This window comes from Rhinolophus ferrumequinum, chromosome 24, assembly GCF_004115265.2.
Source record: "Rhinolophus ferrumequinum isolate MPI-CBG mRhiFer1 chromosome 24, mRhiFer1_v1.p, whole genome shotgun sequence".
NCBI lineage: Eukaryota > Metazoa > Chordata > Mammalia > Chiroptera > Rhinolophidae > Rhinolophus > Rhinolophus ferrumequinum.
The window spans coordinates 43,972,561-43,993,595 of record NC_046307.1 but is presented as its reverse complement, the minus strand read 5'-3'; the positions used below and the strand labels follow the sequence as shown (position 1 = coordinate 43,993,595).

The 21,035-nt window shown below is 62.1% G+C and overlaps 1 protein-coding gene across 5 annotated transcripts; it reads right to left on the bottom strand.

The window, feature by feature from the left end:
• Positions 1–628: 628 nt before the first annotated feature.
• MICALL2 (MICAL like 2) lies at positions 629–19,701 on the bottom strand. 5 transcript variants are annotated; one of them, XM_033096996.1, is made up of 17 exons: positions 19,405–19,701; positions 11,943–11,991; positions 11,063–11,204; positions 10,017–10,204; positions 9,161–9,285; positions 8,125–8,910; positions 6,451–6,719; positions 6,027–6,120; positions 4,761–4,921; positions 4,095–4,253; positions 3,398–3,462; positions 3,165–3,288; positions 2,943–3,033; positions 2,770–2,843; positions 1,982–2,096; positions 1,224–1,270; positions 629–840 (listed from the first exon to the last, which is right to left on the bottom strand). In XM_033096996.1, the coding sequence occupies exons 1-17, from the start codon at positions 19,545–19,547 to the stop codon at positions 764–766; spliced, it is 2,709 nt and encodes a 902-aa protein (XP_032952887.1). In that variant the 5' UTR covers positions 19,548–19,701; the 3' UTR covers positions 629–763. The 5 variants fall into 5 exon arrangements, with proteins under 5 accessions (XP_032952887.1, XP_032952890.1, XP_032952892.1 ...); XM_033096999.1 differs by having other exon boundaries at positions 6,577–6,719; XM_033096997.1 differs by having other exon boundaries at positions 701–840; positions 1,224–1,263.
• Positions 19,702–21,035: the final 1,334 nt, after the last annotated feature.

Genomic DNA, 21,035 nt, shown 5'->3' with positions numbered 1-21,035 from the left:
GCCACGTGCTGGGGGAGTGTTGGTGTATTGCCACTGCTGAGGGCCCAGGACCACCGTCATGGGCTCCCACAGTGGCTGGATACCACGCAGGAAGACAGCTACAAGCCCTCCTTTCACACAGGTGGGAAGACTGAGGCCCAAGGGGAAGCCAGTCCCCCAGGGAACTGAGAGTGGGGCAGCGCTGAGCGCGGAATCAGGCTGAGCTACAAGGGACTCTGCCACCCTCAGTCCCTCTCTGCCCAACTGTGTCCTCTCTGCCAGGAGTCGGGAAGGCGAGCCCTTCTCCTCTGCTGGACACCAGGAGCTCGGCCATCAGGGCTCAGCACTCAGATTCCTCCATCCCAGGACCAAAGTCACAATGTCCTGCCATGGACATGCCCATGTGGGGCTGGCACCTGAGTGCAGCTTACATAGGCCCCACCCACCCTTGGCTCCTGTGAGGCTCACGTCTAGCCCATCCCTGTGGCCAGGCCAGGAAGCGGCTAAAATGCCTATGTCATAGGGCCCAGGCCAGGCCCAGAAGAGGCCAGCACCTGCCCAAGGCCATAGGCAGATCCAGGCTGCTGCAGACCTGGCACTTGGCCCAAACCGCCCAGAAGCACATGGGTAAACGCGAGATGGTGCCCAGGCCACATGGTCAGTTTCTTTATTGAGGCTGCTTGGACCCCACGGAGACATGTGCAGGTAATGCTGCCCTGGTTCCCACCCCTGGTGCCCACCATGCCCAGCCCACAGGCGAGGGTCTTGCAGCCCGGCCAGGAGCTCACTCGGGGGTCCTGCTTCTGCTCTTCGGGGACCAGATCTTGGACAAGCGGGACTTGGGCTTCTTCCTCTGGAGGTCTGCAGGCGGGGACACAGGACGCTGGCTCACCTCTCGGCCACTGCGCGTGTTCTTCCCTCCCACCCACCACCACCCCTCTGGGCCCCCAGAGCCTGTAGGAAGCCAGGCCCCGGCAGAAGCCCAGACCCTCTGCCCTCCCCAGGGGAACCAGCCAGACGCCTGTCTTTAGAGTGTCCACTTGGTCCGGGCATCCCTGCAGGGCAAGGCCCTGCCACGTGTGCCCCTCACCCTGACCGGGAGGTGACCAGTTGCTTCTCAGGCCCCTGCAGTGAAGGAACGCCCTCCTTCAGGGGGGGCCTGCCTGCCTTCCCACGAAGGAGTCAGAAGCGCCCGACCTCCCAGAGCCCAGCCGTCCCCGACCGCCTGCCCTGCCCCCTCTTACCCAGGTTCTGGATCATGCTCTGCAGTGTCTCATCCTCCTCCTGTTCCCTGGAACAGGACCCAGGGCTGTGAGTGAGGGGCACGGGTCCCTGTCAGTCAGCCTCACACCTGAGCCCTCAGTCCATCTGACACCATGGTCACCTGCCTTCTCACCTGACAAGCCACACCTTGGCGCCACCCTCTCTCTCCCTGGGCCCAGACCCTCATGGTTGATATGGGGACAGAAGGGCCCTGGAACAACCTGGGACAGTGACATGGGGGTGGAAGGTCCCTGGGACATCCTGGGCCAAGGGTCCTTCAAGCTCATAGTGGCACGTGACCTTGGCCACTGGCCCTCTGTGGCCTGGACAGGTCCCTTGTTTAGACATGGGACAGGAAAGCTCTGTGGGGTGGTCACAAAGCTGGTGGTCCAGTGCAGCACCAGGAGACACACGCTGTTACGTGTATTTAAAATGTAAATAAAATGTAAAATTCTGTCCCTGCGTCTGTTGCACAGGCCGCCCTGGAAGTACTCGATAACCATGTGTGCCTCATGGCTGCCATCGTGAACAGCACGATTACAGAACATCCTGTCACTGCGGGAAGTTCCGGATCAGGCACACGGGGTGCAAAGGGCTTTGTGCCAGGGAACCTCTAAGACAGGCTGCCTGGGCGGAGCCTGCCCTCAGGGCCCCCTGTGAAATGCACAGCTCAGGCCAGGAAGGTTCTGGGAGTGAGGTCAGCGGGGTCTGGGGCCCCCCTCCCCTGGGCCCCGCCCACCTGAGCCGGTCCTCGTCCAGGCAGTCGATGATGTCGCTGCGGTCGTTGACTGTACTCACGTACTGGTTCAGCAGGTCCTGCTCCCGCTGCCGGTCCTGGGGTGACTTCAGACGCTCTGCAGGGACAGCCTGTCATCAGCTGGAGCCCTGCGGTCACACCCCACTCAGGCCACAGCGTTACCACTCCCCAAACGTCAGGCTCGTCCCTGGAGGAGGGGGTAGGGTCTTGGGGGTACCTGGGGCAGAGTGTGTGGCCTGCGCTGGGCTCTTGGCAAAGGAGATTGAATGAATGAATGAATGAATGAATGAATGACCATATCAGAGACTGAGTGTTGCTGGCCCCTCTCTGGGTCACCTCACCCATCCTCACACATCTGCCCATTGTAGAGAAGTGGGAACTGAGGCTCAGGGCAGAGGGGGGACTGCCAGGATCAGGATCCGTGGCGCCAACACAACACACTTATCAGCACCTTGCAGGCGTTAACCCTTAATCCCCACAACAGCTGGAGAACCTGGGAGCTAGTGATGTCCCCACTCTGTGGGGATGAAACCCAGGCACAGAGAGGGTGAGTGACTTGGCCAAGGATGCACAGACAGGAAGTGGAACAGCTGAGACTTGACTTGACTGGGGCTCCAGAGATGTGTGCCCTAAACAGGACCCATCAGCCTCTCCAATGGGTGACCAACCCAGGCATCCAGCAGGACGGCGCCCTGGAAAGCCTGTACCTCCTGGTCTGAAGCCCCCTCCCCCGGCTGGCCTGGGCTCCCCGGCAGGAGGGCGGGACACACCGGGCTTGGCCATCAGCCGGCGCAGCTCCCCCGCGAGGTCCAGCTGCTGCTCCTCCAGGCGCTGGTCCTTGGCCCTGCCAAGATGATGCAGGCGTGAGGCCGGCCCACTGCCCGTGCCCAGCCCTCACAGGGACAGGTGGCCACTAGGAGGGCCTGCGGGCTGGGCCTCTCACTTGTACATCAGCTCCGACTCCAGCCGCAGCAGAAGCTGCTTCTCATGGATGAGCCGGAACCAGTCCACCATGAGCGCGTCTTCTGAGTCGTCTGCGGAGAGAAGCCAGGCTGGGAGACTCACACGGGGTCCCCAGGGTCAGAGTGGCCGCGGCCAGGGCTGGGCAGGGGGCTGGCCCGCGCCTGGCTGCTTGGGGGCCTGTGATGGGGAGGGCATAGCTTACCCCCCTCAGCCGCGCGCAGGCGTTTCTCCAGCTCCACGCCCCTGAGCTCCAGGGCATCCAGCTGACTCTGGATGCTTTGCATCTGCCTCTGGATCTCTTCCTGGGGCATGTAGTCAGGGTGCAGCTGGGGACGAAGGGGTGGTTAAAGGGCGATCAGGGTGCCGGGCCACACTCCCGGGGAGGCTGAGCTCCTCGCCGACCCCCACCCCCCCAACCCCCACTGGCCTACTCACCCTGACAGGGGAAGTCACCGCCTTGCCAGGTGGATCAGGGACACCAGCCGGGAGCAAGGGCCTCCCTGGGGAAGGGGCAGGACACACATCCTGGACCAGGGTCACCAGGCCCAAGACGACCCAGACATGGCCTGGAAGGGGTCTGACTTCCAATAGCTGGGTCCCCACCCAGGCCCCCCATGTCCCCTGCACCACCACCCCACTTCCCTACCCCCACACAGTTCTCTGGGCAGCCCCCCACTGGGGCCCAAAGGGCATAGCTCACAGCAGGTCCAGGAACCGTCCCCATAAATCCCCACACCCACCCTGGCCCCTGACCCCGTCCAGGTCAGCAGCACCAGACACCCGACCAGCACCCCAGCCGCCGGGCCCACCAGCTGCCAAGAACAAACCCTCCGTGTCATCAGGTCTCAGTGCCCCAGGCGCCAGGAGGCCCCGGGCTCTGTGCAGTCCTCCCTTCTGCTCGTGGGGAAGGGCCAGGGGCTGGGTCCTCCAAGCATCCTGCCCCACCTCAAACCTGCACAGCTCAGCCGCCTCCAGGTGTGCCTGCCTGGGGGACCCCCCACTCCCGTGTGCCTGCCTGTCACTCGGCCTGATGAGCTCCTCTTCATCCCCCAAGTCCCCACCAGGCACCTCCTCCTCAGGAGCCACCGTCATCTTCATCCCAACAGAAACGGAGCGGGGTCTCTGGACTGACCTGGTTTGCCCTGAGAAGCGGGCTTCTCCTCCTTCCAGCTCGGGGCCGGTCTTCCCTGCCCCGAAGACTTGGGCTGAAGCCAGTCACCAGAAATGTCCAGGCTGGCAGGGACGGCCACCCTCCTGCGGCATGGGGGCGGGGCGGGGGAGGGGGAGGCAGCTGCCGCAGGCAGGAGACAGAGCTGCTGTCAGGCCAGCAGCGAGGCACCCTTCCCTCACTGCTCCCCTGAGCCAGACACCCAGAGGGCACCATGGGCCTCCCCAGCCAACACGGCGTCACCCACAGCCCTGTGCCCACGTGCTGCCCGACTGCCACGTCTACACAGTGAGGGCAGAATCCTCTGCCCTGTGGGCTGGTGACCCACTCAAGGTCACACAGGAAGTAGGTGGGAGCTAGACGTGGATACAGGGGCCACTGAGTGCTGGGGACAGACACCCCCACCACGTGTGCTCAGCTCAGGCTCACTCGTGTACCCCCACTGCCGGCCAGGACTGCCAGCTCCTCCCACGGACCCGGGCTCCTGTCCTGCCCGTCCCCTCAGTAGGGTGGCCCCACAGGGCCCAGGCCTTTCACAGCTGCCCCCAGAGGAGACGACTTCCTAGACTCGTGTTTCCTGGCTTGTGGGGCAGGCGAGCATCGGGCCCCTGGGTTCCCACCCAACATTACCTGAGAGGCTGGGCCGGGGGCTGGCTGGGCCAGGTGTCCTGTCCTGCTGCACAGGACTCAGGGTGACGCGGACACCCCTCTCGGAGCTCCCAGGGACCGTCAGGGGCGCATGCCCCGCCCTCAGCCCTCCAGGACCCTGCGGTTCCTTCAGCTCCAGGTCTCTGGACAGAAGGCAGGTCAGCTGAGGAAGGGTCAGGCAGTCCCACAGCCACACACAAGCCTGAGCTCAGCACACAGGCCAGGGAAAGGGAGGACCACGTGCTGTGCCCGGGGGCTCACACACCTGCCCACCTGTGACCCTCCTAGAGCAACAGGTGTGTTTACGCAGTACCCCTCGGCAGGTGTGAGCACGTGCTCACGGCCAGTGAACACACGCAGACGCCCCACTCAGGCCAGCACCCCAGTGTGCACATGCAGCCTGCTGCCCACCCGTGCATGGCGTGCCCCTGTGCACAGGCAGCCACTCTGCACAGCTGGCCCTGGAGCCCCGTGCCCAGTGACCAGGGTGGACACCCAGCCTGTGGCATGTCCGAGGGAGGCTGCAGTGGCGCTCTCTCCTGCCCCGTCCTAACAAGCTGTCTGTGGGGAGCCGCCCTTCCCCTACTGCCACGCTGACAAGTGGGTCAGGCCCACTGCATACGTCCTTGTCCCTTAGCCACCAAGTCTGGTTCACATGAGTGAGGATCCTGGGGCTGATGGACCCTCCCCAGTCGCCCACATTCCTGACTTGCCAGTTGCACAACAGGAATGTGGCCCTGTGTTACTCAGGCCTGTGTAAACTGTGACCTGTCAATCATGCTGCTATGAGCCATCCCCTGTGACTCAGGCTGGTGTGAGCAGTCCCCTGTCACTCAGGCCCATATGAACTGGCACCTGTCACTCAGGCTGGTATGAACTAACCCATCACTCAGGCTGGTGTGAGCTAACTCCTCTCTCTCGAGCCAGTGTGAACCGCCCCATTATCGAGGTTGGTGTGACTGTGCCATCATTCAGGCGGTGTGAACTGGCTTCTCCTACTTCAGCTACAATGCACAGGTGACGTGCACACCACTGCTTGCGGTGTGTCAGTCGATGTGTGAGTGAGTGTGTGTGTGCGCGCACGCTGCCTTTCACCCACAAGCATTTGTTAAGCACCTACTGTGTGCTGGGCCCTGTGCAGCCCTAGGACATGGGCTCCTGCTCAGGCTCCCTGAGCACAAACCAATAGAAACAAGTTCAGGTCCAGCACTGTGAGTCCCCACACAGCTCCGCCCACCCGCCCCTCACCTGTCAGCAGGGTTTTTCTTCTCCACGGGCTTCAGGAGGCCCCTCCATCCTGCCGGCCCAGCATCCTGGCCTTCCTGGGGGCTGGCACTTGTGCCTGGGTAGAACATAGGGAGAAGGGTCATATTGGGGGGGACAGGACCTCACCTGTCCCGTCTTCCTACAGCTGTCTCTCCCTCAGGTGCCCCACAGCCAGCCAGGGTCGCAGGAAGGAGCACTGGTGGGAGTCAGGCATAGGACTTCCAGCCTGGCCACCTGTGCTGTGTGTGCCTGGGGGAATCACACCCTGTCTCTGGACCTCAACTTCCCCTGCTGCCAAACAGGCGAGCGTGTGTCCAGGTGAGCCCATGGACACGGACTGTCCATGCCTCTGTGGTCACCTCCTACACCCTTGTCCCTCACTCGTCCACATAAGGGGAGCACCTACCCTTTCCCAATGGGGTCTCTAGCTGCTGCCTGGAGCCAGCACCTGCCCTGCCGGCCCCTGAAGATACCACTGAGCTCTTCATGCCCGCCTGGGACGATGTGGAGGCCCCCGAGGTGGTGCCCATACTCAAGGGGGCCTGTGGCTCAGTCCTTGCTGCGGGCCTAAGAGCCAGGGGAGACGTCGACTGTGACAGCTTGGCAGATGGACTTGCTTGTAGCCCTTCTGTTCTGGGATGGCAGTTCAGACCAGGGGTGGTGGCTGAGGAGGGTCTGTGGGTGTGAGAGCAAGCATCAGGCACAGGTGGATCCAGGAGCCCCTCCCCCGATGACCCCCAGGCAGAAGCCCCTTTGGTGGCTGGTTCCCAATGCCCACCATCCTGTGGGAGGCCAGACAGCCCCTCTGAGGGACTAGGGACATGCCACGGGCACACACTTCTGGCACTGGCCTGTGTTGGCATCTGACTTTACGCTGCTGTTTAACTCTGCTGTTAGTGGGATTAAAAAGATCCCAAAACACATCATGCATGTGTTGTGTGGGTCAGGGCTGCACCCCCAGTCCCTCCCTCCTTCACCCACTTGCCTAGAGCCATGGTCTGGCCTGGGCCTGCCTAGCTCACTGCCCCTGGGAGCCTCTGGGCACCTCCGCTGACCCAATGGGGGTTGGGCAGCTCTGAGCTGGGACTACCACCCCCCAGATAGAGGCAGAATGAGACAGTGGGTACAGCATTTTCAGCGCGCCTGGTATGGAATCTCCTTACTCGCTAGGCGACTGTAGTGAGGTGAATGGGGTCCCCTAAAATTCGTGTCCACCTCGCAGCTCAGAGTATGACCTTATTTGGAAATGGGCTCTTTGTAGGTGTAATCAAGTTAGGATGAGGTCGTCCTGGATTAGGATGGGCCTAAATCCAATGACAAGTGTCCTTATAAGAGACAGAAAAACAGACAGACAGACATACCGAGGGGAGACGGCCATGTGACAAGAGGCAGAGATAGGGATGCAGCCACGAGCCCAGGGATTCCTGGGGCCCCCAGAAGCTGGAAGAAGCAGGAAGGACCCTCCCCTGGAGCCTTAGGAAAAAGTGTGGCCCTGCCGACACCTTGATCTCAGACTTCTGACCCCAGAACCGAGAAGGAATAAGTGTCTGTTGGTTTAGCCCCCAGTCAGTCGGTGGTACGTTGTCCTGGAAGCCCCAGAACACTACCCTGGGGACCCTCCATCCCGTCACAGAGTCTGCTCCATGTCCAGTGTGCAGAAGGCTCTGGGACATGGGCAGGGCGGCTCAGAGCCCCGCTCGGGAAAGACGAACTGAAACTTGGACCACCCCAGCCTCTGCTTCGTCATCTGTTAAACAGGTGTCCTCAGCAGGACTGAGTGTATGTCTTGTGGGGGCTCCAGGTGGCAGTGTCACTGTACCTGGTCCCCCACCCAGAGCGTGGAGACAGTGGTTTTACACTGATAACCATGTCTCCCTCCTGTTGACCCAGGTACTCCAGCTCCCGTCTCATTTGCCCCGTTTTCCAGATGAGAAATCTGAGGCTGGGGCATGAAGCACCAGTGTCACACAGCAGACGGGCAGAACTCGGGACCCTCCTAGCCACCCCCAACCCGTCAGGCCCCAGTGGCTGCTGGGCAGGTTGGGGCTGCCCCCCCAACAGTCCCTCTTTCCCCACCCACCTGCCAGGCGCCTGAGCGCAGGTCTCCACAGGCCCTGCAAGGGCCTTCCGGAGGCAGTTCTGCGCTTGCTCTCTGCTGCTGACCCCTGAAGACGCCTCTGCTGGAGCTGGGGCCCTGCTGGTTGTGCCAGTGGTAGGGGCAGCTGCGGGCATCTGGAAGAACCTCTCCCGGGTCTGCTGCGTCCTGGCGGCCGATGGGGTCCAGGCCGGGGCGTCTGCTGGGCCTGAAGACGCTGGACTCAAACTGGGCTTGGTCTGCGGGGCTGACAGTTGGGTTGCCCGGCTTTGTGGTGTGGCCGGGCGAGGGTCTGGGGCACTCGGGGTCACAGCAGGACGGGGGCTGACTGCTGCCGCATCTTGTGCCAGCCGTGACCACCCTGTTGGGGAATTATTGGTCACACGCATGCTGGCTCTGCCACCAAGGGGACCCACCGTGAACCTGGGCGCAGCTGGGCTCCCCAGGGGGACATGGGAGGGGGTGGTGGCCGGAGGGTCAGCTGCAGCAGGGACAAAGCCTTTGGCAGTTGAGTTGCCCACCATGGGCTCCCAGGCAGTGGCCCTGCGCTCTGGCCCAGCATCTCTCCGCCCACACGCCTCCTGGGCTTTCTGTGGGGTGCTGAGAGGCTTGGAGTCCGTGGGGTCGGCCCCTGGCTGTGTGGGGACCAGGCCTGGCAACCTGGGGCTTGCAGAGGCAGGTGTGGAGTGGTGGCTGGAACTGACAAAGACGCCGGGCTTGGCCGTGGCCGCGTAGGTGCCTGAGTGCAACGTGTTGGAGTACTGCTTACACCTGTGAGGGCAGAGGAAGCCGGGGCAGCTGTGGCCGTGGGTTTATTCCCTCACTCACGATTTCCTGGGAGCATGCACCTAGGCTCCTGTGTCCACTCCTGTGGTTGTTCATTCACTCAACAGACACCTCTTCTCATGGCTGTTAACCATTGTGAGTCACAGACTCCACCCAGAACCTTACTAGGGGTGCAGACACCCCCAAAAGTGCTTGCACCTGTCAGCTCACATGCACGTACATATACAGGCCCTACCTGAAGCAGCTCCGATGGTAGAGCTTCCCGTCAACCAGGTGTCGCTGCACAAGGTGCACATGCTGGCCGCAGACCCCACAGGTGCTGCTGATGGAGGCGGGGGAGCTGTCCACCGAGGCCTGGCCCTTGGGAGGGGTGCCAGCTGACATTTCTGAGCTCTTACCACGGGCCCTGCCCACTGTCCTGAAGCTGCCCCATGAGCCTCGAGAGGACCCTGTGTATTCTACAGATGGGAGGCTGCAGAGGAGCAGCCAGGGTTCATGCCCAGGCCACTGGACGCCAAGTTCTGGGTCTCCAGCCTGGCCCAAGGGGCTGGGACTGGGGGCCCGACTGTGGGGTGGAGGCAGGAGGTCCAGACCCCACCCCAAGGTACAGAAATCCAATCCAATTCCCAACGTCCTGGAGCCTGGTATGACAGCCCGGGGACAGCAGGGGGCGCCCAAGCACAAGTTATCACCCTCGTCAGTCTCCACCTCTGAAAAGTGGGGACACCCAAGCTCACTGTGCAGGGAGGGCCTAGCAGTAGACACACCCAGACTTCTCTCCCAGTCTCACCCAACACGGAGCAGCTAGAGGCGAGAAACCCACTCGGAGCCCAGAAAGATCTGGGTTCAAAGTTTGAGCTCAGCTTGGCCTGTGACCTCTGGGTCTCAGTTTACCCGTCTGCACAGTGGGGATCATATCCCGACCACACAGGACTGAAGGAGCTCGGGAGCCTGTACAGTGGGCTCCCGAGGGGACTCCGCCCCCTCCCATGCACTATGGTGGGTCTACACTCAGTCCCTCCCTCCAGCCTGCTCAGTGACAGCCAGTGGAAAACCCAAGAACCACAGGGAGGGTGGGGCTGGGAGCTTACAGCCGTCAGCAGGGGGCCCTCTGTGCCCCTATCCTTCTGCCTGACGATGGGATTTGTGCAGACTGGAGACAGTGGGTGTCCGCGGGCTGGGGTGGGCGAGGGCCTGGCCGGCTGAGGTGGGGCCTTCTTCCTGGACAGCTCCTCTTCAGAGTCGGACGGGGGCCTCTTAATGCCAGCCATGCCCCCAACTGGCACAAGACACACAGGGTCAGGGGGCCCAGCCCAGCCCTACACCCTGGGCCACCCCTGCCTGGGTCTCCTGGAGGTGCACGTGTCCAGCAGGGGCCTAGAGTCGTGGAAGGGGGTGGGGGCAGCTCATGCCAGTTGGGGGGCCGGTGGGGAGGGGCAGCCCCAGCCAGATTCCCTGCTGGAGTGTGGCCTCACCCACTGCCTCCTCTCCCTCTCTCCCTCCCTCTGAGACCCAGATCTGGGGTCAGAGAAAAGGGACTTTTCTATTTCTCCACAAAGTGGGAATATAAAGGCAGGGCTGGCCCTGAGCCCAGAGCGATTCCGGGGATTTCTAAGGCCTGGATGAGGAATGTGGGGGGAGGGAAGGAAGTACAAAGCAGCTGGAATAGCCACCCTTCCCCTGCCCACAGAGCCTGGAGCCAGGGCCAGCCCAGTTTCCACAGGGCCAAATGTCAGGACCAGATGAGGGTGGGTGGCGGCGCATCTAGAGAGGGTCTGGGAGCCCCCATGGGGTCTACCAAGCTACTGGAGGCAGGACTGCTGGGCACAGAGCCCCAGGGGTGCAGGCAAGGCAACCGAGGCCCAGAGGGCAAGGAGAGGCGGGAGCTGCGTGCCTCTGATCAGTGGACAGGCGGGAGTGGAGTGGGGACGGCTGAGGCCGCTCCCAGCAGGGTGTGTGGCAGGACCAGTGGCCAGTGCCTTGCTCAGCACTCCCAGCAGGACGAGGGGCTCTGGCCCCCTGGGAAGAAGCCCCAGCACTGGGAGCTGCACATGCCTGCATGCCAGGAAGTGCTGGGTGCCAGCTGCTGGGGGGACAGCTGGCACCTGCCCACAGCTGTGTGGGAGTCCCAACTCACTGGGGGAGCGTCCGTGGAAGTAGTTGTAGTACTGTGACACGTAGGTCAGCACGCTCAGCCGGTCTGGCACCTTCAGAGCCACCATGTCCTCTGCGTCCAGCAAGGCAGGGATACCCAGCTGCTCCTCCGCCACTTGGAAGGCCTGGGGGAGGGGCGGTCAGCAGGGAGCAGGCCAGGAGACCCCTCCTCCCCCTGGCCAGGCCACCAGCTGCCCCCCGGAGGAGGGGGATGAAGGGAGACAAGGGCCAGAGGCAGGAACACCTCTTGAAGCCCAGAAAGGTCTGGGTTCAGGGTTCGAGCTCGGCTCGGCCTGCGTGACCTCTGGGCCTCAGTGCACTTGTCTGCACAGTGGGGATCAGATCTCGACCACACAGGACTGAAGGAGCTCGGGAGCCAGTCCCGTGGTCCTCACCCACGGCCTCCCCTGGCAGGAGTGCGGTGCACACCTGACAGGCCAGGGGGCTCTGCCTTCTGTGCCCGTTGGAAACAGCTTATTTTGCAGCAAGGACACTGAAGCTGGTTGGCATGGGAAGCGTCTTGCAGCTGGAACGGCAGGGCAGCCTGACAGCACGGTCAGAGCAGTGTGGTCATGGCCCTAGTGGCCACGGCTGAGTGGGTGGGGCCGGGGCGGCGGTCGCTGGAACAGCCAGCTGCTGGCCGTCCCAGGACCCACCCAGCACCACCTCTGGACACTGCTCTGCCTTAGGCAGGAAGGATGGTCCAACCACTCGCCACCCCTTCCCTCACCCGCCCGCCTGCATGAGGAACAGGGGACCAGGTGGGCCTGGCTGCAGATCAGAGGCTACTTCGGGAGCTGAGGTCACGGGCAGCGAGCTCCGCCTCCATGACTCCCGTGACGCGGGGCAGGACTAGAACTCACCAGTTTGTTGTTTTCATAAATGTTTTCCTTCCTGAGAGCACTGAAGTTTCTGGAAGATAAAACACAAGTGTCCAACGGAGGGAGGACCGGAAAGACCTCAGAAGTCCTACCTAAATTGGGAAACCGACGTGGGGTGATAGGAGCCGTGTGAAGCAAGGAGGTCACAGCGGCCTTGAGGAGCCCAGGGCCAGCACCAGGGGCTCTGGCCCTGCTCTGGGCTCAGCAATGCTCCAGCGTCCCCGGTGACCTGGCCACTGATGGCCTCACCGCCGCAGCCCAGTCCTGACCACTGTTCCTGTGCCGGCCACGGCACAGCTCACAGGGCTGCCTCCAAACCCCTGCGAAGCTCGTAGGCCAGTGAGAACACGGGGTGGATGTGGCAGGATCCAGGACGGGGACAGCGACGTGCAGTGACGGACAGAGCTCAGCCACCTCCCTCCCACCGTTCACTTCATTGCCCCGGTACCTCCCACGACACCTGCTCACTCAGTGCTCACACCCATACACACTGCCAACGTCCACCTCTCACAGATAAGGAAACAGGCACAGAGCGGCTCTGGGACGTGCCTGAGGTCACAAGCAGGAAGACCAAAGCCAGGCCAGGGCCCCAGCGTCCAGGCGTTTGAAGTTTGACCATTTGGGGAGTGGCGTTAAGGGTTCACCAGGTACCCAGCCTCCTCCTGAGGGGGGAAAACCCTCACCGACGTGGCTGAGACTATTAGAGTCCCTGCCCAACCCCACACTTGACCACAGGGGTGTGGGACATCCCCAGCGGCCGGAGTCCCAGGCCTGGCCCAGACAGCAGGACTTCCTGGAGAGGCCAGGAGCACAATCGTTCTGAAAGGAGCCCTGGGCAGCTCCAGGCTGCCCGCGACCCTGTGCACGTGGCCTCGCACACCCGGGGCTCTGTGCACAGGCCCAGCACGGGCGTCAGAGCGCCTCGCACACCCGGGAGGGTTTTCTTAGCAGAATGCACAGCTGGACCCCAGCAGGCACGCAGCCTCCCGGATGCTCAGCCTGACTCGGGCTGATGATTCCGGAAAGGCTGGTTAAACAGTGTCTGTGGGGCCAGAATGGCAGCCTTGCTGTTTCAGTGTGACCTAGATTGTTCTGGAAGTCTCACAGCACAGGACAGCTCAGGCTGAGAGCCGCGTCCCCACTCCTCCAGGCCATGCTGTCTGACCCTGGGCGAGCCCTCTCTTCACTGGGGCCCCAGTGTCCCATGCGAGAGGACAGGGCAGCTTCTGGTGATGAATTGAAGGGCCCTGGCTGAAGGCCGGGGAGTCTCAAACGGAGGGGTGACGCTGTGGCTACCTGGCCTGGGATCTCATCGCAACCCTGGGCAGCCTGTTACAGATGAGGAAACTGAGGCCGGGGCAGTGGCGGGCCCACAGCCACACGGTGGGGAGTGGGAGAGGCCGGGGCCGTGGTTTGCCCACCTGCCTCCTAGAGGCCCCGCCGTCCATCAGCCTGCCCGGCTCTTCCGGAAACCACCCCGTTTCCGCTTGGACCACCTCCCAGGTAACGCGTTCCAGATGGTACGACCACCCCACGAGCACAGAGGGTGCTTTTGTGCACAGGACAAGATGGTGGACACATCTGTCTCTGGGTGGACAAATGACCGGAAGGAGTGGGCAGGGTGGGCGATGCATCGGTCAGAACAGCCTGCACCTCCCCCATGCACTGAGTGTGTCCCACCAGTGTCCACAGGCTCGTGGAGCGCGGGTCTCCATCCAACGCCCTGGGGGCTCTCAGCCACGCTGGCCCTCGTCCCTGGTGTCGGGGCTTGGAAGCCCCCTCCCCCATCCCTTTGAAAGCTCAATCTCTTCTCCAGACCTGCCCTGGGTCACTGACCGATGCCCGGTGGTGGGAGGGCAAGATAACAAGTTCTGTTTTGTCTCCAAACAAACGAGAGAAGGAGGCCCTCTGCACGGGCCTCAGTGTGCCCCTGGGGGTGGCCAGGTGCCCTGGGTGGGCCTCTCTTCCTCCAGACCTAGAGTGAGGTCAGGGCTCCCGGTACATCAGGTACCCACACGGCCAGCCAGCCCTGCTGGGCAGGGTCAGAGGCGAGCAAGTTGGGGCCGCAGAATTGCTCTTCCATTCAAGTTCAAGGACCGCAGCCCCTCAGGACCAAGTCCACGCTGGGCCGGACCACCCTGGCCAGCCCTCCGGGACCAGGCTCCTCCAAGTATCCCCAAGTGGACACTTTCCTGCCTTTGGATGGTTGAGGCCCAAGCACACATCCCTTGATGCCATGGGGGAGTCTGAGGCCAGTGCTGGTGGGAATCACCAGAGTGAAAGAGACATGGAGACCCTGCCCGGCCCTCAGGAAGTCCATCTTGACACGCTTTCTGCCAGCCAGGAGACCCCTGGTGGGATGGGCTGGATTGTGTCCCCAAAAAAGATATATGTTGGAGTCCTCTCCCCCGAAACCTTGGAATGCAACCTTATTTGGAAATAGCATCTTTACAGAGAGAATCGACTTCAAATGAGGTCACTGGGGTGGGCTGTAATCCAAACTGACTGTCCTTATAAAAAGGAAGTCTGGACAGAGGGATGCAGAGGGCAGACAACGTGAGGACACGGGGAAGCCAGCCGTCCACACACCCAGGACAGAAGCCTCAGGAGGGACCGGCTGCCGACACCTGACCTCGGGCTTCTGCATGCTCTGCGGTGTTCAACCGCCCCATTTGCGGTGCTTTGTTCGGCAGATGAACACCCAGCTTTGGCGGGACCTCGGGAGGCACTGGCTTGCATTTAATGCCCTGTTGGACCACAGTGCGTCACTGTCACCCTCGCTCGGCTGTGAGCAGCTGGTCTTCGGGGAGGCAGCCTGAGCCTCAGAACTTGCTGCCAGGAGGGCTGGGGCCTGGGCACCCTCCGAGTTAGGTCGTGGTTTCAGTCAAATTCCCGAAATTTATAATCAGGTGTGTTCTAATCTGCCAAGGTACCTGCCACGGGCCGGGCACACAGCTGGCGCTCCATTAATGCTTGCGGAGTGAGCAGACTCTCGTGGCACTCGTGTATCATTTCCACACTGGAATGAATAGCCTCAGGTCTACACATCGTCGTCCTTGCGTGATTACATGCCGGGACTGTCTGCTGAGTCTACCACGCGCCCAGCCCGGCCCTCTCTGCCTCATGAGGCCACAATTTGACCTCAGACGGTCAAGCACCTGGGGGTCTGGAGAATGTGTGCCCCCTTCCAAATTCCCAGAGAGTTGACCTTATGCTGCTTATTTCCTGCAACAAAATGCAGCCCGGGGTAAGGGGTAGTGCTGGGGCGGCGAGCGGGGCAGACAGAGGGAAAGTGCCTGGGCCTTCCCCAGGCACCTCCAACACATCTGGAGTTAATCCTGCGGGAAGGGAAGCAGAGAGGGTGTGGGGACAGACAGAGGGACAGACAGAGAAAGAGCTGGAGACAGACAGACACAAACAGAAAAAGATGGAGAGGGACAGACACCAGAAGGGAGAGGCCACAAGGCAGAGGTGGAGATGTGCCTCAGGAAAGAGACCCAAGGCAGACATGCTAGGAGAGGGTGACAGCACTGGGTGACGAAGGGGGCCTGAGAGGGCAGGGTCCCAGGGCCCCCACCTTCTTGCGCCCGGTGGACAAATGAGGCCCCTTGCCAGCTGCCTGGCTGCAGGCCTCCCCCCAAGCCAGAGCTCACCCTGACCCCCACCTCAGCCCAGAGCAGGGCCCAGCCAGGAGGGGTCAGCCCTGGGCCTTCTGCAGTGGTCTGGGATGGGGGTCCCCAGGGCCCTGGACTGCCCCCAAGGAGGGGGCTTGCAACCCCTCCCGCATCCATCCTGGAGATTCTGGCTGGAAGGCAGCAGCAGGGACTGGGCAGCAAGCCTGAGGCTGGGGCATAGCAGGCCTCTGTCCCACGCATCTTCCTGCTGACCTTATGCAGGAGGGGGTCAGCCTGGCCCAGGAAGGGAAGCAGTACTGCCTCAGAGCTTCGGGGTGGGGCCTCTGGGAGTGAGTCTCCCTGACCCCCAACAGCAGGCGCATCTAGAAGACGGTCAGGGGGCCGCCCCCTGCTTCTGGCCAGCCCTGACACCCTCCAGAGAAAGATCAGGTCAGTCCCTCCATGGGGCTGGGGCTCGGGCTGCAGAGGCCAGCAGGCTCCCAGCCCCGTTCCTGACACCCCAGCCAGGCCGTCCACAACCGCCACAAACGGCCTGGCCTCCACGGCACCTCCTTCCTTGACCAGCCCTGGAACCCTGGGACTCCTGCTGGGAAGGGCGCCCTGCTCAGCCACTGGCTGGGCACCGGCCCCTCCTCCTGCTCCTGGAAACCACGGAAGGCTGCTACAGTCCAGACAGGTTGTTTGTTCTGGGTGGTTCCTGCGCTCACCTGGCCTCATGGGAAAACAGACTCTGAGGGCAGCGCCGCCGGGCAGCCAGCACTGTGGCAGGCACCCTAACACACACATGCAGAAACCCCACAGCCGTGGGGTGGGCATGGGCCGGCTGCTTCCCCGCTGGACAGCACTGGGGAGGCTGTCTCCCAACAACAGTGATTCACGCACACCTCCCTGGGGGGCCACCAAAGCAGGTCACACTGCCTCCTGGAGCAGGGCCACACGTGAACTCCTGGGCAGAGGCAGAAGTAGGAGTCAGCGTCAGGCAGCCCAAGGCCCCACTGGGCTGGCTCAGTGCCCAGCGGCTCCTTCACAGCGGCTCTCCCTCTGAGGAGGAAATGGGCTCCCGTGCAGCAGGAAGGACTGAGATGAGACAAAGGGAAGGACTTCCTGGTGGCAAAGCTAGACGATATGGAGACAGGATCTCCACTTTCCTGCCGCCAGAGGGTCTTCACAGGATGGGCAGTGTGGGGGTGTGCCTCACCCCAAGAGGACGGCCACCCTGCGTCAACCTTCACCACTGGGGGCGGGTCGGGCAGCTCAGGGCTTCCTGATGAGACAGCCCCCTCCCGGCCACCAACTTGCCCAAAGGCACTGCAGGGAACAGAGTGGGGACAGGTGTTTAAGACACAGACACAGGCACATCAAATGGCTGGGGCACAGGGACATGCGTGTGCCCACACTCCAGTGCAAACACACCCGCAGCACACGTGTGTCCTCCTTCAGCCAGATCCATGGAGCCCCGACTGCTCCTCACCACGTCTCGAGGCCCATGCTAGTGTCCTGGGCTGGTCGTAACAAATGACCACAAACTGGGTGGCTTAAAACAAGATATTTATTCTCCATAGTACTGGAGTCAGACGTCTGACCGTGTCGCGGGACCCGCCCCCTCTGGAGTTCTGGCTGGATTCTGTTCCTTGTCCCTCCCAGCTTCTGGTGGCTTCAGACCTGCCTTCGCTTGGTGGCCACATCACTCCAATCCCTGCCTCTGCGGGCACGTGGCCAGCTTCGCCTCCCTTCTGCACTTGCACGAGCAGAGCCTTACTTTACAACTCCTACCGAACTCCTGCTGTACCTACTGAGCCCTTATCTGTAGACCTCCAAATACACGCTGACAGCCACTGAACACCTGTCATGTGCCGGACACGCCAGGCACTGGGGACACAGCCGTGAGCACAACAGGCACCTCCACCCTTCTGGAGCTGAAAGTCCAGTGGGGAGATAGACAACAGTCAAATCGGCAGCAAGATACCGCGATGCCCTCATGTAACGGGGAGGGTGGACGGCCTCCTCTTCTTCCCAGTCCTGGCCCTCACCACTCTCTGGAGTTGCCTTGAACTTTTAGGCATTTATCTGTTCACTGTCTGTCTCTGTGACTCAAATGTCACTTACTAAGGCAGGGGCCAAGGCCATGTTGTAAAGTATTCAGTACTGAGTACAAAGCCGGCACTCAATAATGGTTGAATGAACGGCTCTATGACGCCTGCTTGTGCCAGCTCGTGTACACACCCACATGTGCATGCCTGTGCTCACCCACAGGCAGTGCATGCTGGGACAGGCGCACACACACACACACACACACACACACACACTCAGCCTCCAACCCAGCACAACTGGGAGCAGATGGAAGCTCCCGGGTCTCGGAAAGGCCCCAAATCTCCAGTTACATCTGTGCCATCATCCGGAGGCTGCTGAGCCGGCAGACCACCATCTTTCCCACCAATCAGAGACTTCTCACGCTGGCCTCGTCCAGGCTGCCTCAGCTCAGTCCCCCACCAGCCTTATGCAGGACTCTGCATGCACCGGCAGGGCTCAGCCTGCCCACCTCTGCTCCTGATCCCTCTCCCAGTTTTCACATCCTCAGCCCAACCTGTCAGAGCTCAGCTTTGGGTGTTCAATGTGGAAGCATATTCTGCCTCATCTTCTGCCTCCAGTGGTGACCAGACACCTCTCCAGGCAGGAAGCAGAGGTTGCTGCCCAACTGCAAAATGGGGCCTTCCCACGAGGCTCCACAAATGCATTTCACAACCTCAGGCGGGAAGAGGAATTACATGCAGGCAGGCCTCTCTCAAAACTAGCTTCCTCGTACTGAGTGGTGCTCGGGGACAATCCGTGGGGTAGAAAGGACACCTGGGCACAGGGGAGGAGCCCCAACTGCCAGCCCTGACTCTGCCTTACATCCTCTGTGACCTGAACAAGGGTGTCTCCTCTCTGGGCCTCAGTTTCCCCGCCTATGGAACAAGAGGCCTGAGGGCAGCATCTAGAAGGTGTGGCCTCTGGCCTCTCCCAACCTGAAGACCTCCCTGCAGACACACTCCACCCACCCCTGGCTCCAGCCTGGACTTCTCAGGAGAATGAATGCCTTCCTTCAAGCCTACTTTTTCCAGAAGGCGCCTGAGCTTCAGGTGGCTTTCCCAGGATGCCCTTCCAGAGCCTCTGTCCAGCCAGCCCAGGCAGCCCCCTTACAGTTTTTCCCCTTCAGAGTTCACAGGAGGTGAGGCGGGGACCAGGGCCTCCCCACACAGAGCTGCCTCAGCAAGCCGGGTCACAGTCCCAGCCAAAGAGCATTTGCTGAGTGAATAACGGCGGAAGTGGGTCTAGGGTGGGGATGAGGTCCCAAAACAAGGTGGGACCCTGCCTCTACCTCATCGCTTGTCACCCTTCACCCTAAGGTGCGGAGGCCTGACAGGACCTGGGGGTCAGTGTCCCTGAGCTGCATCCTTCAAGGTGCCTGGACAGGCTGGAAGAGGGGCAGTACCACACAGGAAACCCTGAGTGACCCCACCCCCTGAGCTGCTGGGCAGGTTCCAGGACAGTAAGGCTGTCTGGACCCCGCAGGACAACTCTGCCGGCCCCTTCCTAGGTGAGCGGGAGGGGAGGCTGTGACCAGAGCCCAGGACGCCGGCCTGAGTCACCGCCTGACTAAGCCAGCGTGGGTGGCCGGACGTCGTGGCTCCGGCCCCGCTCCACTTGGTGGATGGGCAAACTGAGGCCATCAGGGGCAGCCTCCAGGGCCATAGCGGGTTGCGCTCCCCTTCCCGGCCGTGGTCCTATAGTTCCTGTCTCAGTTTCCCCACGGGAGTCGGGGCACTCACATGAGGTCGGGCCGGTGGCGGTGCAGGATGGCGCAGAAGGCCAGGCCGTCGCGGAACGACGTGGTCATGTTCGTGATGCTCACGTCCCGGTAGCCCTCGCACTGCTGCCGGCACCACTGCTGCAGCGCCTTGATGGCGGCCATGCGGACAGCTGGCCGCCCGGGCGGCAGAGACCGGATGGTGTCTCCCGGGAACCGCGGGCCGGCCACCCCAGAGGACCAGGAGCCCGATCCCGGAGCTGGGAGGACGAGGAGCCGCTGCCCTGTTGCCGGCGGGAACGCAGCGGGCGGAGTGCAGCGGGAGTCCACTCGCACGGCCCCGCCCCCAACAAGCCCCGCCCCCGCCCCACCGGCCCCAGGCACAGGCTCCGACCTCGACCAGGCCCCGCCCCTGCTGTGCCACGGCCCCGCCCCTCCAGAGCACGGCCCCGCCCAAGCCCCGCCCATCCACCGGGGAGCCCTCACGCCACCTCCCTCCCCTCACAGTTGCCAGGGGAGGCGCCCGCGCTGGGGTCCTGGCCACCAGTGCTCCCGGGAGGCTTTCAGATTGTTTCTTTTCAAGTCCACCCCCCCCCACATACACACACGCACACCACCAACCCTCATTAAGAAATGGAAGACATGGCCACCTTTCTGAAGGGGAAACTGACACTTGCCTCTGGTCACGCCTGGGAAATGATGGAGCTGGCCTGTCTGCCTGCCTGTGGTCTCCCGGGAGATCTCCACCCCCAGCCCACCGAGCCCCTCTCAAAGGTCTTTCCCATCGGGGTTCTCATGCCGGTGGGGGTGCCAGGCAAGGCGGGCCTCACTCCTCATTTACAGAAAAGGCAACTGAGGCTGGGACAGGGGCACGGTGCCCAGGGTGGCCCAGCTAGGAGGATGCACACCAAAGAGTCTCCCTCCTGGGACCTGTCCACTCAGGCTGCTTCTGCAGCACGAAATCCTTGGGGGGCACGATGATCTGTTGTGTTTCCCAGTGTCCCACTTTGAGCTTCTGTGACACAAGTAACTAAAGAAAAACACCTCTTGGGGGCCCTCAATTATCAGAACGAGTCCCCTACACATTCTCCTCATGGAGCCCTGTCTGTGGCCATGTGATGGACAGCCCTAAAGGCCGTGAATGTGAGAGCACACCCACCTGGCCACCCAGTTCCAGGGCTTGTTCAGACAAGGCCCACAGGGAGGAACGTGTTTCCCTGACAGTGGCCTGTGGCAAGGAGACAGGATGGCTTCTGTGCCCACTTGAAGAAGCAGACACTGAGGTCGTCCAGCCCAGAGCCAGCTTGTGGCACTCTGGCTCTTTCCTGCAGCTGGACCCTGAGGTGTGGACACCCAGCTGCCCCACCGTGTGAGTGAGGCCTGTGCACAGATGGCAAGCTCCCTGTTGCACAGGGCCTGCAAGCAGGTGCTCGACAGGGAGCCCCTGTGTCCTGGGATTGCAGCTGGCCATGGCTGCTGCCCTGACTTGCTGGATGTTCCTACCAAGAGGCCAAAGAGTGATGTCGTGCCAATTGGGTCATGCTGGTGGCTGGTCCCCGAACAGGAACCAACCAGGAACCAACTGGGTTTTCTTGACCCCCAGGGCAGCAGTTAGGAGAACTGGAAAAGCCAGTGAGGAACGGAAAGGCCAAG

Excerpts from the sequence above, each read along its gene's own strand:
- MICALL2 (XM_033096996.1), bottom strand. The coding sequence starts at position 19,547 with ATGGCCGCCATCAAGGCGCTGCAGCAGTGGTGCCGGCAGCAGTGCGAG. Across the intron at positions 10,205-11,062 it reads CTTCCACGGACGCTCCCCCA|TTGGGGGCATGGCTGGCATT; the intron begins GTGAGTTGGGAC and ends GTCTTGTGCCAG. Across the intron at positions 4,254-4,760 it reads CCCCCGGCCCAGCCTCTCAG|CTGCCTCCCCCTCCCCCGCC; the intron begins GTAATGTTGGGT and ends TGCCTGCGGCAG.